The sequence below is a fragment of the Octopus bimaculoides genome, chromosome 6 (genome assembly GCF_046866305.1).
Source record: "Octopus bimaculoides isolate indiv1 chromosome 6, ASM4686630v1, whole genome shotgun sequence".
Taxonomy (NCBI): Eukaryota; Metazoa; Mollusca; class Cephalopoda; order Octopoda; family Octopodidae; genus Octopus; species Octopus bimaculoides.
This window is the reverse complement of record NC_142933.1, coordinates 64,166,472-64,185,362: the sequence shown is the minus strand read 5'-3', so window position 1 is coordinate 64,185,362 and position 18,891 is coordinate 64,166,472. Positions and strand designations below refer to the sequence as shown.

The 18,891-nt window shown below is 37.2% G+C and overlaps 1 protein-coding gene across 1 annotated transcript; it reads left to right on the top strand.

Annotated features, from left to right (window-relative positions):
* Window positions 1-9,525: 9,525 nt before the first annotated feature.
* Window positions 9,526-10,047, top strand: LOC149135157 (uncharacterized). Its single transcript, XM_089353478.1, has one exon. It carries the CDS (start codon window positions 9,526-9,528, stop codon window positions 10,045-10,047), a length of 522 nt encoding a protein of 173 aa, XP_089209604.1.
* Window positions 10,048-18,891: the final 8,844 nt, after the last annotated feature.

Here is an 18,891-nt window from a genome sequence, read left to right as displayed (position 1 = left end):
TTTAATTTTCTTTTGCTCTTTTCAGAGATATTGAATGGACTGATTATAAATACTGTGGGTGTTACCATCTATAAAATTTCTTCAATCATTTCTAAGGACAAAGGTGAAGCCTTAGAAATAGTTATAGGGAAATAAATTATCTAGGCCAAGGTTATGGAGAAAGTTATAGCCCAATTGATCAGTGGAGGCCTGGATGAGAAGCAGCACCACAGATGCATTCTTCTTAGGCAACTTAAGAATAAACTGCTATACTTTTGTTTTAAAGAAAACATTTTACAGGGTATCACATTCAGTAACTTTGTGGGCATTGAGGAAATGAGTAGATGAATGGTTTGAGCTATGTACAAGGATACAGCAAGTGATGAAGGTAGGTGACAATCAAGGTTCAGTCCTCTGCTATTTATCATATGCCTTCAAGCTGTCCATGGCAACTTTGTGCTCAGCTGGATCCATATAGGAATTTGAGAAATTTGAAGTAGGGAAACTGAAATTGAGAAGACTTAAGGTAAGCTGAGCAATGACAAAAGGAAATGACCTTGCTTGATATGCAGAAAAATGGATGTAAGTTTGGAATTATCTGGAAATGTTTCATATGAATTCACTGGTAGCTGAGTCTCTTAAACCTAAAAAATGTAATTAAAGGTGGGTGGTTGCTCTGACAATGTAAGAAGCTATAGTGAGGACTGGTTGGAGAAAGTTCAGAAATCTTCCAATTGCACTGAGTCATGGTCTTTGTGTATGTTTGAGGGCAGTTGTATAAAGAAATTCTACTCAATGTGGCCAGAGCTTGTGAAAGAGGAGACGAAGTGCTTAAAGCTGACCTTGGGATCCTGAGCATGATGGAAAAGATGACAAAAAGACTGGGTTCTCTTGCAATATTAGATTCTTGAAAAGCCCTCATTAACAAAACATCTGGAAGTGCTCTCCACTTGCATTACAGCGAATCCTACCTCTCCCATGCATTAGGCCTGCCTCTTTTCACCATCTGCAAGTTACTCAATAATGTCATCCATTTCTTTTGCCCTCACACTATTGTATCACTACTACTGCTGTTTGCCCTTCAGTTTCTTCTACATCTGTATCCCACCCCCCTCCTTGAAGGCTACTTACTCAGTCATCTATCAACCCTACCCATTTTAGCAGTATGCATCCCCTTGTTCTCCTTCCCATCCAATCTTGCAAATGAATTCAACTCACCTTGTGCATTGTGGGGCCATCTTAGCACGTCACTGTTATCTCTTGCAGTTCCTACCATTCATTTCCTTTTTCTGACCCCTTCCCCTACTAGTTGTGTGTAGCCATCTAGACCCTGTACTGCTGCCTTCCTCAATTTCTCCTACTTCAATCCCGTTATCCTTTAGCATGAAGCTGACCTACTCACCCAGGGTTTATTCTCTGCACTACATGGTAACTTCAGTAATGCAGATGGCATGAAAAAGCACCCACTCCATGCTGTAAAGTGGTTGGCAGTAGGAAGGGCATCCAGCTGTAGAAATGCTGAAACACTGGGGCATGATGATATCCTTGAACACAACAAATCCTATCAAACCATCCAGCCCATGCCAATAAGGAACTGGATGTTAATGATGCAGATAAATTGTTCACTTGCTAATGGATATATGCAGCCCATCCACTGAACATTGATTTCTTTGTTTTTGGGGGGTTTTTTTCAACCAAGTACAAAGAAACATTTTGTGTCATGCTCCATTAGCAAATAATTATTGAAGCAAACCCAACCCATTCATGGCAAATGCTTCTATGAAGATTGCAAGTTAGTAATTATTCATCCATTTTCAACTCCAATATCATGACTCAAGGCATGTCTCTATGTTAGTTGAATTGGATATTAGATGTTTAACAAGAACTTGAAAAACTATGAATCATTCTTCACTGACTGGGTGCAGTTGCATTTCTACTGAATCCTACTCCTGCTTCAATCCCCTCATCCTTTAACATGAAGCTGACCTACTCACCCTACTTCTGTGCAGAACATATTGAGAGTAGCAGCTTATTTCATTCCAATGGACAAGTCACTTGCTGCAGTCCTGATGATGTATGAACAAAGTCCATTTTTCATTTCCAGCATGAATATGTTAAAATTTCAATTTTTCTATATTTGGATTTCACTCACAAGAGCTACTTCAAAAAAGATACAAGGCATAATGAAAGAAGTATCAACTTTTGAATCAGATTTTATTTACACATGCTCTGGTATATGTGGTCTACACTTGCAACATGAATTTTATGAATCAAGAATGTAAATACAGGCTGGAGAAAAAAATAAACTAGAAAATCTCTGATTCAGGCTCATCTCTGAAATGCTCGATTTGGTTTAGACAACTTTTTCTTGTGTTTTTTTTTAATTTAGTTTTTTGCCTGCATCCAAGTGCAGAATATGAAGTAAAATCTAAATACATTATTCTGACTATGCAGTTGTTGACTTCATATGCTTAAGTAAAAAGCATAATCTAGTCTGTCACCTTTACTGTTCTCATTGACAGAATAATCTGAATGCTAAAGGGTTAAAGTGTTTCAGTGACAATGTTTATGCTATGGCTCCTTGCCTGCATCATGGACTCCTGCATTGGGAATGAGAAGCACAATCTGCGTTTAGCATTCAGATTATTTTGTCAAATGTAAAATACTTAGTTATTCAATTTGTTTTGAATTAATCACACATTATCTCATAACTTCAAGATTTTGATGATGTGATTGCTTATTTTTAGAATGACATTTTAGAGTAGTTGTAAGAGGCTGGATATGACCAGTTTGAGCATAAAACAGGTAAAATATTTGGGCTGGATATGACTGGTTTAAATGCTAAAGGGTTAAGTCACTCGTGTGCCACTGATAACATGTAATCCCTGTATTCCTTGTTACAAGGTTGAGTCATGTGATTAAGCTGGTACCCATTGCATTATTGTGTGGGAACATAGAAATACACAACCTCTTGACCAAGCAGTAAGGTCATTGGGAATGATGCACCTTTAGTTGTAGTTAAAATAAACCAAGTTTTCTTTCAAGCTAAATACTATCACACCATAATTCCTTGCCTTTAATTTAGATGAGCAGCACTTCTTGAACAACTAACAAACATCTTTCATGAGTTTATAGAAAAATAAAAATGGATCTAATTCAGAATTACAAAATGCAGTTACTTTGACTGGAAATGCACTTGTTTCAATGAATTTGTTCTTCCATCAAAATGATTTTGACTTACAACAGCTTATTGGGACACAGTCGATTCATAAGGATTCTTCAATATTAATAGTGGACATCCACAAATTCTTTAACATTTAACCCTTTAGTGTTTAAACCGGCGATATCCAGACCAATATATTCTACATGTTTTATATTCAAACTGGTGATATCTAGCCTCTCACACCTAACCTACAGTGACATTCTAAAAATAAACAATCACATCATTGAAACCTCAAAGCTATAACATAATGCATGATTAGTTCAAAACAATTTGAGTGAAAAAGTATTACATTTAACAGAGTAATCTGAACACTAAAGGGTTAAAGTGTTTATATCTGACCCAAATACTTTACCTGTGTTATGTTCAAGCCATCCAGAGCTGGCCTCTCTCACCCATCCTAGAGTGTCATTCTAAAAATAAACCATTACATCATTAAAATCTCAAACCTATAAGACAATACATGATTAGTTCAAAATAATGAAAATAAGTGAGCATAACATTTGACAGAATAATTTGTTTGCTAAAGGGTTAAAGTGCTCAAGGGACTATGTTTTATGTTGTAGATCATTGCCTGCATCATGGATTCCTGTACAGTGAATGAGAAGCATATCTAGAAATATGCTGTCATCTTCCTTAACTCTAATTAGCTTAGAATTCTCACATTATTTTCAGTATTGTTTATCTAGAAATTGTATTTTAATTTGTGAATAAATAATCAATTAAGCTTGTATAGTTATGAGAATAATGAGTTGTTGGATTCATTTTGGCAATCTGAGGTGTCCTTGCAAAGTATATCCATAAGATTGCCAAATGATAGGCTCCCAAAAACAGCCATGTGAGTAGTGGCTATTAGGCTGTTCTGAAAATGGCCATGTGAGGAGTAATGGCTAGCAGACTGTTGTGAAAATGGCCACGTAAAAAGTGGCTATTAGGCTGCTCTAACAGAAATGGCACCAGTAGTAAACTTATTGCTAGGAAATATCCAAGGGATGCTATGTTTCATCATCGTTTTAACATTCACTTTTCCATGCTAGCTTGTGTCAGCTGGACTTTCTACAACTGGGTGCCCTGCCTGCTGCCAACCCTTACCTGTTTCCAAGATGATATTACCAGTGATCAAGTATATTTTCATGGATGATTGGAAACAAAGGACACTGCTTACATGACAGTGACATTTATTTTCAACCATCACATGGAATCAATTCAGTAACGCACACACACACATATATGCATATGATGGGTTTCTTTCAATTTCCATCTACAAAGTCTAGGTCTTTAATAGAAAATTTTGCCTAAGATAACATGCAGTGGGACTGAACCCAAGACCATGTGATTGGGAAGCAAACTTTTTACCAAGCAACAGCACTCACAACTACATTACCTTCTCCTTAATATCTGCTCATGTAGAAGTGCAGTGATCTCCCAAAAGGGAGGTGACAGTAAAATTATTTTCTACCTAGTTTTTTAATTCATTTGCTGTCTTGCTCCCCAAGAAGTCCAAATATTTCACTTGCTAGAAATAGCAGTCAAGTGAGCCTGCTACTCCACCACACACATGCTCAACTCTTAAATAAGAGGAGAAAATGCCTATCTTTGATCAGATCTACACCAGTCACCATTTACTGTTTGAGTTTAGCTATCTTATACATCCAACAAGCTCTTTGCTAGTACAGAGAATTATCTTTGTCACAGTCTACTCCAGTTAGTATACATTGATATTTGTAAAATTTGGCTAATAAATTTTGCCTTATATAAAACTAGTCATCTAGTTGTATAAGCTACTAATTCAGATTGTTTCAATACTCTGACTTTTATGATGAGAGAACCTGTATGTGGTGATTCGATTCCAAGGGGAAAGGTTGCATTGGATAATGTTCAGTAAAACAAAAATTTTGCTACCTCTACCACAATCCCATTTTTTTCATGACCAATGCAAAAACGGTAATTATCATTATCACTGTGATTGCCACCCTCTATACTAGACTTATTTTTAATTTGCATGTAGCAAATGTCACAGCTAACAGCTGTGTAAACAAGACCAGCTTATTTTGTCCATTTAGTTACTATATAACATCTTGTTGCGGTACCAGCTGTGATTAAAAACTATTCTAACATAATAATTTGTGATGACATGGAAGTTATTCAAGCTTTAACCATTATAATTATGAGCTGGGAGATTTAGCTGCTATTTTTGGAAGGTTGAGCAATGTCTTCCTGGTAGGTAACCCCAGTTTTTTAACTGCAAGGGGTTCCAACCACAATGGCCTTATCTCAGTTAAGCAATGTCCTTTTTTTGTTTAAGTTAATAAAGTGCATTTGAGAAAATTTGGCTGCTCTTTCAAGCATATAGAGGCTCCATTGTTTACTTATGTAGACCAATTTTAGAAGAAATTTTTATTGTTTTTGCTTAACTATTCAGTTGTTGGAAAAACTTTGCGATCAAAAGTATTTGCCCATCAAAGAATGATCAGTGTTACTGACTTTAGACAATAGAATAGGAATTGTAGCATTCATGTCTTTCGTTATATACATTTATGGAACAACATAAATAAATTTGATTAGGAATTATATCTAAACTATGGTGTTACAGTATCATCAATATGTATACTCTTTCTTAACTGAGCTCATCTATACAATCTGTAAACAAAAGAACTCCTCATAGTGTTTAAAATTTGGTGGTGGGTTGACGAAGCAAGAGAGATTATAAACTGTAGTGAATCAATTGAAGTTTCGGAAAATATGCAAAATGCAGTATGGGGTGGGATCTGGCCTTTAGACATGTTTGTCTCACTGGATCTCAACAGAGATATATTTCTCAACTGGCAAAAGAAGAGTATATATATATATATATATATATAGTATTTAATGTGCATGTATGTGTATTTATATATATGAGAGATAGAGTGATATTGAAGTTTATCATCTCACACTATTACATGAGACTTCTTAACTACACACCTATGCCTGCACCCCTATATATAGAGACCCAGGAAAACCTGGGATGAGGTGGTGAAGCACGACCTTTGAACATTAGGCCTCACCAAGGCAATGACTAGTGACCGAGACCTTTGGAAATATGCTGTGCGTGAGAAGACTAGGCAAGCCAAGTGAGACCATAACTTGTGGCCTATGCCAGGGGTGTACCCAGCCTACTTATGCGTACCTTTCCTTCATTGGACACTAAACTCTGCTTGCAAAGACCTGTTGAAGCAAGTGAAATCGAAATCGAATCAAATTTGATGACTGGCACCCGTGCCAGTGGAGCGCTAAAAGCACCGTCCAAGTGTGATCATTGCCAGAGCAGCTGTCTGGCTTCCGTGCTGGTGGCATGTAAATAGCACCATTTCAGCATGATCGTTACCAGCGTCACCTTACTGGCACTTGTGCCAGTGGCATGTGAAAAAAACATTCGAGAAATACAATTATACAATTACATACCAGACACTTGAGAAAAGTGGCTGGTATGTAATTGTATAATTGTATTTCTGTATTTGTTTCTTTGCATTGTGTGAAAACATCCTGATGAGGGAAGTATCAGTTTTAAAAATATGAAATATATCATATTATTTGGCACGTCTCTGAAACAGCCCGTAGATGGAATTTTAAAATTTTTGTAATATTTTTGCGGTATTTTTGTACCATCCTTTTAATGTTTTATCATCTCGAATTTTTATTACACCAATGTATTGTAACTTTTAAATCTAAAATTCACTGTGTTTTATGTATCATATTGATATTTATCTATTTATATGTATTTTTATATTTATATATTTGAAATTTTTAGATCAGTTTTATAAATGTAGAAGAATATATATATATATATATATATATATATATATATATATATATATATATATATTTGATTTTGTGTGTGGTTATTAATTATGTTCCCCTAGTTTCTGCTTGCATTGTCTCCATTCAAATTAATTAAATGGTACATATATATCTATACTATAAAAGGCAAATTTTCTCTGTGTGTGTGTATGTTTAAAATTAATACATTTACACAATTCCAAATTTCTTCGATTAAACAATCGCAATTAATATTCTAAATACAATAAGTTAGGTCACTGCGTCATTTTTTCACTCCAAAAATTTCCTAATAATGAATAAAATCCGTAAAACTACGGAGGTAAACATTTTCTCCCTAATAAAATCTAATTTCCTCTTTCTAATACAAATCCTTTCAACTCCTACTTTCTCTTATGAAGCTTTATGAAAAATCCAACAACAAATACAAAAAGAAAGGAAGGAGAAAAAGAAAACTATCAAAACTGAAACAATCACATTTCAATACTGTGATGACAGATACTGAAACTACATACAAAATTACTTTGCCCCTCTAAAATTAACTATTTCTATTCCTCTTACACATCGTTTCAATTGCTACTTTCTCTTATGAACGTTTACCAACGATCCAAGAAAAAGGACAAAGAAACGAAGGGGAGTGAGAGTCAAATAAACAGACACACTGCCAATCATACGTAAATACACACATATATATGTACCTATGGTTACCAATGACCTCATTCTAATTGGCGGGAACTAAACCCTAACAGAGAAACGAAAGAAAAAGAGAGTCAAATAAATATTTTCCCCTGTAACACAATGTCATTTCCTCTTTCTATTACAACTTTCACCTTTTATTCCGCACATGAAATGCCACCTATATACTTACATACAAATACACAGATACATGCAAATACCTGTCACTTAGAAGAAGCTGCGATCAGATTCCTACATCCATTTGCGTGATAGCATCAATAATGACGCTGACCCAAGAAACATCGGCAAAATGTGCATTCTCCCCTCAACATATACAGGGGGGCCACGATACATGCACGAGCGAACACAAGACGCTATGACTTTCGTTCGGCACTATGGACGCCCTGATTTATTCATCACGTTTACATGTAACCCCAAGTGGGTTGAGGTAACACGGGAACTTCTCCCACACCAGCAGTACTGCCATCGGCATGATCTTATTGCCAGGATTTTGAAGCAGAAGCTGACTACCCTAATTGATTTCATCAAAAAACGGCAGGTGTTTGGCCCTGTTAAGTGTCACATGTATACTGTTGAGTGACAGAAGAGAGGGTTGCCACACGCACACATTTTGGTTTGGTTGGTCACCAAAATAGACCCTACACTTATAGATGAAATCATCAAAGCAGAAATCCCAAACGCCACTGTTGACCGACAGCTGTACCGACAGTTGACCGACATTGTCAAGGCACACATGGTGCATGGTCCGTGCGGTCCCGGTTTTCAAAAATTCTCCTCATGCCACAAAGACCATGTGTGCACTAAACGATACCCAAAGAGTTTCGTGGACGAGACCCAGACCGCTGGTGATGGATATCCACTGTACAGACGAAGGCGGCCTGAGAATGGGGGATTCACTATAACCTTACGGGGTCATCAAGTTGATAATAGATGGGTGGTCCCATACTGTCCATTACTGATGACAATTTTCAACGCTCATATAAATGTGGAGTTCTGTCATTCAGTACTTATGTTAACAAGGGTTCGGACGCTGCCATGTTCGGCCTTCAAAAGGAAAATAGCATGGACGAGGTGTCGCAGTACTTGGCAGGTCGATATATCAGCAGTGGTGAAGCTTTTTGGCGGATATTTGGGTTTCCGTTTCAGCAAAGGAACCCCGCCATCATACAACTCGCGGTTCATTTGGAAAACGGCCAGCGGACTTATTTTACTGAACAGACTGCTGCTCAATTGGCGGCCAATCGAAAAGAAACAAGTTTGACTGTTTTTTTTAGGCTTTGCCAAATTGACACATTTGCCAAAACGCTTTTATACCCTCAGGTTCTGTCCTACTATGCGTGGTCAAAGAACACTTGGGTGCGTAGGAAGTCAGGTCAGGATGTTCAAGGACATCTCGGTGTCAAGTTTAACAGTTGTCTAGGAAGAGTGTACACTGGGCCTCCCAACCAGCATGAGTGTTTTCACCTTCGCCTTCTCCTTCATGACGTTGTCGGCCCACAAAGCTTTCAAGACATAAGAACTGTTGACAGTGAATTATGTGACACTTTCCGCGAAGCCTGCTTCAGGCGCGGACTTTTGGAGGACGATTCACAATGGGCCGCCACTATGGCGGAGGGCGTTTTGTTAAAATCCCCTAAAAGACTAAGATCGCTTTTCGCTATTCTACTCCTATGGTGCGACTTGGGTGATCCCGCCTCTTTATGGCTGACCTACAAAAATTGCATCAGGTTCACTTGCTAAATCCATCAATCGACGTCGAGTACAGTGACCTCATTTAAAATAGAGCGCTGCTTGAAATCGAAGATACTGTTCTCAATATGCGCGGGAGTGCGTTGCCAGTATATGGACTACCTTCAACAAACCAGGAACGCCCAAACACACTGTCTTCCGATTTGCTGCGTGAGACATGTTATAATGTTGACGAACTTGCCCAGTACATAGCGAACAATGAGCCAAAGTTCCTTCCAGAACAGAAGTTCGCTTACAACTCCGTTATTAATTCTGTCCGGGACAAAGCTGGGGGGATTTTCTTCCTTGACGCTCCTGCAGGAACTGGCAAAACTTTTGTCACAAAATTAATATTGGCTGAGATTAGGCGAACACAAGGCATTGCCTTAGCTGTGGCATCATCTGGAATTGCGGCTACTTTGTTGCCAGGCGGCAGGACAGCTCACTCCACTTTCAACCTTCCGCTTGACTTAACGAAGACGGACACACCAATTTGCAACATCAGTAACAGCTCAGATCAGGCAGAAGTGTTCAGACGATGCAAGCTTATCGTTTGGGATGAATGTACAATGGCCCACAGAGGTGCTCTTGGGCGCTACATAGATCTCTGAGAGACATCAAAGACTCTACAGTTCCCATGGGAGGCATAACACTTCTTCTTTCAGGGGACTTCAGGCAAACACTGCCAGTTATTCCGAAGGGGAATAGAGCTGATACAGTACGTGCGTGTCTTAAGTCATCTGCATTGCTAAGACATTGTTACAATTGTGAGAACAATAAAACAGCTTTTTCAGGGCCACCTCACATTCTATTGTTACCCACTTCTCAGAGTGCTGCAATGCTCTAGGCAAGGCTTTCTGTCCAGTTGCAAATTGATTGGTTGGTTTTCAACTTATAGAAATCTTTCCCTCAATAATCATAATTGAGTAGAATCATCAACAGTACTTTAAAACAATTAAGCCCCGAGCAACGCCGGGCACTTCTGCTAGTATATATATATATATATATATATATATATATATATATATATATATATATATATATATATATATATATATATGTGTGTGTGTGTATATGTATATATTGTGTTCCTTTCAGTTGAAGAGCGTAGGCTCGAAACGTCAAAGACTTTCTCTATTCCCAAGCGTTAAACTAATACATCCATTTGTTGTTTACACCACCTGTCTTCGTCTGTTGTTTTTTTCGTAAATTCTCCCATATATATATATATATATATACTAGCAGAAATACCCGGCTTTGCCCGGGTTAAAGAGAATAATGAAATCTAAAAACGCCGTCTAGACTACGCAACCCTCAACTGTTAGTAGCTACGATACCATATTTCTACATTAATAACTCTCCAATCCATGCCAGCATGGAACATAGACATTAAGTGGAATGTCAGTCTCTCATCTAGGAAGGCCTTGAAATCAATGTTACCAACTGGGGACTATGTGTGTCGTAGTGATAATAAAAAGACCCAAAGGAAGTCTGCAACGAAATAATTTTACTCAACACTTTGCAAGTGAATCAGTGGAGGCAAAGATGCGTCTCATTTACTTGACAATTTATGCACCACATTGCAGAAATCACAATGAAAGTATATCTGAAAGGGTAGTCTTACACTGTTGTACCGTTGAATTACAAATAATGCTTATCTGTTATGTTCGGGTTAAAATTTCATCAACATCAAAAATATATGAATTTTCATGGGAGTTATGGCCGTTATACATAGAATATAATTTCCAAATTTCATAAAGATCCGTTCAGTACTTTTGACGTAGTTTTGGATAAGAAAACAAATGACTAATGTGTGTGTTCGTGTGCATGTGTTTGTGTGTGATGGGTGTATATATGTATAGATATCTGTATGCATGTATATATATGTATATATGTGTACATATTACATGTACATCTATATATATATACATCTACACATGTGTATACATTTACATGTATGCATATAGATCTATCTATCTATATATATATATATATATATATATATGCATATACGTGTACATATACATCTCTTTCTCTCTCTTTCTCTCTTTCTCTCTCTCTGAAAGTATCTGTCATTACAGTATCGAAATGTGATTGTTTCAGTTAGTGGAATAACGTATACATATACATCTATATGTATACATATACATCTCTCTCTCTCTCTCTTTCTCTCTTTCTCTCTCTCTCTGAAAGTATCTGTCATTACAGTATCGAAATGTGATTGTTTCAGTTAGTAGAATAGTTTCATTTTTAAAGTGAAAGTATTTGACATGAGTGTTTTTGTTTCACTTTTGACACGTAATACTTAAATAGTGGAGGAGATATTATGTTGCTGTGGGCTCGAACTCTGCAAGAAGTTAAAATTATTTTTGACTAAAACACAACTGGAACCCTAAGTAAGGCATCTGTAAAATTTGAATGAAATTGGTTGCGTAGTTCTCGAGTTTTAGGGATTCACACAGACAGACAGACAGACACACATTCTCATTTTTATATATATATATGTGTATATATATATATATATGTATATATATATATATATATATATATATATATATATATATATATATATATATATATATATATATATATATATATATATATATATATATTCTCTTCTTTTGCCACTATGGATAGCAAAATTTCTGTAGTGAACACAGTTGAATGTACAGATTCTACCAACTGGAAGGATGTGATTGCAAACCAGCAGGTAGACAGCTTGAGAACATTGGTCATTTCTTTTTTAACCTATGGCAATGGAGATATTTGGCAGTATCTTAAGTGACTGAGCAACTGTTTACAGATGATCTTGAATTGGTGGTACAAAGCTTGCCAAATTCTGGATCAGACTTGCAGCCTTATGTCTAATGTATGTCCTCTCTTTCTGCGGTTCCATAGTAACATCCAAGAAATTTACTACTTTCCAAAAGTAGTTATACTTTGACATGCTGTGTTGTGTATTTGTTCCTTTTTAGATGTCATATTTATTATTGATCTAATATAATAATGAAGCTGTATCCCTTAATTTGCTGCTTTTGAATACAAGTACTGAGAAGAAATCTTGCGGAACGGACATTATTTTAATGAGATACATCTTGTAATCACATGTAGAGACACATATACACTGACAGATACGCTTAAGCCAGATGTTCAGTATCCCACCTGTGAGGGATTAATGCTAGATAGATCAAATAAGTTGTAGGGAACATTAAACTTTCTCATATCTTCCATCTTCTGTCTCATTAATCATATATATATATATATATATATATATATATATATATATATATATATATATATATATATATATATATATATAAAACAAAACAGTATGTTGGAGAATTCTTACATATTTATCCAACATGTACAACTTTGTGATTTCTATCAGCAAATGAAATATGTGTAATGGTGAATAAATAATACCAACAAATTTTCCAACTTATTGTTTTGCTATATAATAACTCTGCAAACAATATTTCCAAAATTTTCAACTGTAATATGAACCTCACATCCCTACAACAACTACACCCTGAAATAGGCAGATATGCTTCAAGAAGACACAGTTTGGATTTTACCCTATCTATAACACACACGCACGCACGCACGCACACACGCAGTTCAAGTCAATTTGTGACGGAATAAGACCACATCCTAAACTCAGTAAGTCCATGCAAATGTTCTGATAGTTCAAGAAGTTCCTCTGCAGGAATTTGTTTTGAGTGGATAAAGAGTCCACTTACACAAAATATGTTCAATACTCTCTGAAACTGTCAAAGACATGCTTCAGTTTTTTATAAAATTGAATAAAGTAAATGAAATAATAATAAATACACACATACTTGTACATGATTAACAAATTGAATAACAACAACTGTTTGGTGCATGACATTTGGCTCACTCTGTATATCAGAGACAGATGAAAGTCATCTCAGCAATGACTAATGAAAATGCTAGATGTATTTCAGCTTCATTGAGCCTATTCATATAAGATGTTATCTCCAGACAAATAAGGCAGTAAATTTGCCTTCCAATGATATATTTACATTAAGTATGATACAAAGATATATGATGGCTATTTTAATTTAATACTGCTTCTATTGCATACAATAGATTTTTTGCAACCAGGTGGCTGTTCACTATACCAGTGAATGATTTTTCAATTTTTCTATAAACTGGAGATGGCAACTCTTGCCTATGCATGTTGCTGGCTGTGAGTATACACCATTCATAATGTCCAACACGGCTGAAATGCATTTAATGTTTTTGCTAGCTGCTGCTGGGATAATTTTTGTCTCCTTCTAACATAAATTGTGGTTTTAAACATAGTATGTCCATTATCATTAGATAAATATCACAGTTAATTTGCCTTCCAGCAATGTATTTACATTAAGTACTATACACAGATAGCTGTTTTATTTTAAAACTGCTTTTATGGCATATAACAAATATATACATATATACATATATATGTATGTGTATATACATATATGAATGTATATATATGTATGTATGCATATATGTATGCATGTATGTTTGTTTTATGTATATGTGTGTGTGTATATATGTATATGTGTGTGTATATATTATATTTGTATAAATATCATCATCATCATCATCATCATCGTTTAACGTCCGCTTTCCATGCTAGCATGGGTTGGACGATTTGACTGAGGACTGGTGCAACCGGATGGCTACACCAGGCTCCAATCTAATTTGGCAGAGTTTCTACAGCTGGATGCCCTTCCTAACGCCAACCACTCAGAGAGTGTAGTGGGTGCCTTTACGTGTCACCCGCACGAAAACGGCCACGCTCGAAATGGTGTCTTTTATATGCCACCCGCACAAGAGCCAGTCCAGGGGCACTGGCAACAATCTCGCTCGAAAACCCTACAAGGCCAGTCAGGCGGTACTGGCAACGGTCACGCTCAGGATGGTACATCTTATGTGCCACCCGCACAAGAGCCAGTCCAGGGGCACTGGCAACGATCTCACTTGGCTTGCCGGGTCTTCTCACGCACAGCACATTTCCAAAGGTCTCGGTCAGTAGTCATCGCCTCGGTGAGGCCCAATGTTCGAAGGTCTTGCCTCACCACCTCAAATATGTATTATATATATGTATATAAATAAATATACATATATATATATATATACATACACACACACATACAGATGTATGTGTATGTATATATATATATATATATATATATATATATATATAATAATCATAAATATACAGGGGTTAGCATTGAGTTGCTTCTCCAACATACTGAAAATTTAGAAATAGCAGTCAAAGAACTACTGATTCTAAACTACAAATTTTTCTCTAAACGGATGGCGATATTTATGGCACACACCCTCCGGTTTTTTGTTCTATGTGTGCCATAAATATCGCCATCCATTTAGAGAAAAATTTGTAGTTTAGAATCAGTAGTTCTTTGACTGCTATTTCTAAATTTTCAGTATGTTGGAGAAGCAACTCAATGCTAATCCCTGTATATTTATGATGATAAATGGTTTTACCGATAAAGGTTTTTTCATACTGAACTACTTGGCAAAATTGTTAATTATTAATTCTATTACTAATTGACGATTCCCTGCCCTTATTCTTGTATATATATATATATATATATATATATATATATATATATATATATATAAAATGAATAAAAAATGTAATGAACTTAATTATATAATTCATTACACAATTTCTTGTTCTCTTATAATATATTTAATTTCATACTGCTGTTCTGTACCCAACCAATGCATTATTCTGAAGCATATGTATATTGAGTTCTGATATCAGGTTATTAATATTGCTACGCCTAAGCAAAATATGTGTGTGTGTGTGTGTGTACGTATATGTTTGTATGTATATATATGTGTGAATCAGTATATATGCATATATTCATATGTGTGTACATATATATATATATATATATATATATATATATATATGTAAATATATAAAAATAAAACTGGAATGAAATTACACTTCAAGTACTGTTCTCTCTTTTTTCAGCGCATCACACTCTTTACCACTTCATACTAAAAATATCCGCCTATGGATTTAATAATAGATTACTTTATTTTTTCTGTCTCCGATGAAGGGAAGTACTGGATCTTCCCAGAAACAGCTGTAAGACTCTATCCATAAAATACTTCTCCAACCTTACCATTGCTCTCTTTATCTTTTTATTTTTATATATTTACATATACACACGCTAATATACGACTTATAATCCCCAATCCTGTTCATGCAACGACTGGGGCAAACTAGTCGGTATACAGCACTTACTCGGTATTACCTGTATCCTCTTGGGTTTGGTTAAATCCAATACCCTCCTCAACCTTATATATATATATATATATATATATATATATATATATATATATATATATATATATATATGGACACACACACACACACATATTCATTATTACACACACATATGCACATGTACACATACAAATATACATATACGCACACATATATTCATTTATATATATACTAGCAGAAGTGCCTGGCGTTGCTCGGGGCTTAATTGTTTTAAAGTACTGTTGATGATTCTACTCAATTATGATTATTGAGGGAAAGATTGCTATAAGTTGAAAACCAACCAATCAATTTGCAACTGGACAGAAAGCCTTGCCTAGAGCATTGCAGCACTCTGAGAAGTGGGTAACAATAGAATGTGAGGTGGCCCTGAAAAAGCTGTTTTATTGTTCTCACAATTGTAACAATGTCTTAGCAATGCAGATGACTTAAGACACGCACGTACTGTATCAGCTCTATTCCCCTTCGGAATAACTGGCAGTTTTTGCCTGAAGTCCCCTGAAAGAAGAAGTGTTATGCCTCCCATGGGAACTGTAGAGTCTTTGATGTCTCTCAGAGATCTATGTAGCGCCTCAAGAGCACCTCTGTGGGCCATTGTACATTCATCCCAAACGATAAGCTTGCATCGTCTGAACACTTCTGCCTGATCTGAGCTGTTACTGATGTTGCAAATTGGTGTGTCCGTCTTCGTTAAGTCAAGCGGAAGGTTGAAAGTGGAGTGAGCTGTCCTGCCGCCTGGCAACAAAGTAGCCGCAATTCCAGATGATGCCACAGCTAAGGCAATGCCTTGTGTTCGCCTAATCTCAGCCAATATTAATTTTGTGACAAAAGTTTTGCCAGTTCCTGCAGGAGCGTCAAGGAAGAAAATCCCCCCAGCTTTGTCCCGGACAGAATTAATAACGGAGTTGTAAGCGAACTTCTGTTCTGGAAGGAGCTTTGGCTCATTGTTCGCTATGTACTGGGCAAGTTCGTCAACATTATAACATGTCTCACGCAGCAAATCGGAAGACAGTGTGTTTGGGCGTTCCTGGTTTGTTGAAGGTAGTCCATACACTGGCAACGCACTCCCGCGCATATTGAGAACAGTATCTTCGATTTCAAGCAGCGCTCTATTGTAAATGAGGTCACTGTACTTGACGTCGATTGATGGATTTAGCAAGTGAACCTGATGCAGGAAATCTTCAGACATGTAATTTTTGTAGGTCAGCCATAAAGAGGCGGGATCACCCAAGTCGCACCATAGGAGTAGAATAGCGAAAAGCGATCTTAGTCTTTTAGGGGATTTTAACAAAACGCCCTCCGCCATAGTGGCGGCCCATTGTGAATCGTCCTCCAAAAGTCCGCGCCTGAAGCAGGCTTCGCGGAAAGTGTCACATAATTCACTGTCAACAGTTCTTATGTCTTGAAAGCTTTGTGGGCCGACAACGTCATGAAGGAGAAGGCGAAGGTGAAAACACTCATGCTGGTGGGGAGGCCCAGTGTACACTCTTCCTAGACAACTGTTAAACTTGACACCGAGATGTCCTTGAACATCCTGACCTGACTTCCTACGCACCCAAGTGTTCTTTGACCACACATAGTAGGACGGAACCTGAGGGTATAAAAGCGTTTTGGCAAATGTGTCAATTTGGCAAAGCCTAAAAAAAACAGTCAAACTTGTTTCTTTTCGATTGGCCGCCAATTGAGCAGCAGTCTGTTCAGTAAAATAAGTCCGCTGGCCGTTTTCCAAATGAACCGCGAGTTGTATGATGGCGGGGTTCCTTTGGTGAAGCGGAAACCCGAATATCCGCCAAAAAGCTTTACCACTGCTGATATATCGACCTGCCAAGTACTGCGACACCTCGTCCATGCTATTGTCCTTTTGAAGGCCGAACATGGCAGCGTCCGAACCCTTGTTAACATAAGTACTGAATGACAGAACTCCACATTTATATGAGCGTTGAAAATTGTCATCAGTAATGGACAGTATGGGACCACCCATCTATTATCAACTTGATGACCCCGTAAGGTTATAGTGAATCCTCCATTCTCAGGCCGCCTTCGTCTGTACAGTGGATATCCATCACCAGCGGTCTGGGTCTCGTCCACGAAACTCTTTGGGTATCGTTTAGTGCACACATGGTCTTTGTGGCATGAGGAGAATTTTTGAAAACCGGGACCGCACGGACCATGCACCATGTGTGCCTTGACAATGTCGTACAGCTGTCGGTCAACAGTGGCGTTTGGGATTTCTGTTTTGATGATTTCATCTATAAGTGTAGGGTCTATTTTGGTGACCAACCAAACCAAAATGTGTGTGTGTGGCAACCCTCTCTTCTGCCACTCAACAGTATACATGTGACACTTAACAGGGCCAAACACCTGCCGTTTTTTGATGAAATCAATTAGGGTAGTCAGCTTCTGCTTCAAAATCCTGGCAATAAGATCATGCCGATGGCAGTACTGCTGGTGTGGGAGAAGTTCCCGTGTTACCTCAACCCACTTGGGGTTACATGTAAACGTGATGAATAAATCAGGGCGTCCATAGTGCCGAACGAAAGTCATAGCGTCTTGTGTTCGCTCGAGCATGTATCGTGGCCCCCCCTGTATATGTTGAGGGGAGAATTCACATTTTGCCGATGTTTCTTGGGTCAGCGTCATTATTGATGCCATCACGCAAATGGATGTAGGAATCTGATCGCAGCTTCTTCTAAGTGACAGGTATTTGCATGTATCTGTGTATTTGTATGTAAGTGTATAGGTGGCATTTCATGTGTGGAATAAAAGGTGAAAGTTGTTATAGAAAGAGGAAATGACATTGTGTTACAGGGGAAAATATTTATTTGACTCTCTTTTTCGTTCGTTTCTTTGTTAGGGTTTAGTTCCCGCCAATTAGAATGAGGTCATTGGTAACCATAGGTACATATATATGTGTGTATTTACGTATGATTGGCAGTGTGTCTGTTTATTTGACTCTCACTCCCCTTCGTTTCTTTGTCTTTTTTCTTGGATCGTTGGTAAACGTTCATAAGAGAAAGTAGGAGTTGAAAGGATTTGTATTAGAAAGAGGAAATTAGATTTTATTAGGGAGAAAATATTTACCTCCGTAGTTTTACGGATTTTATTCATTATTAGGAAATTT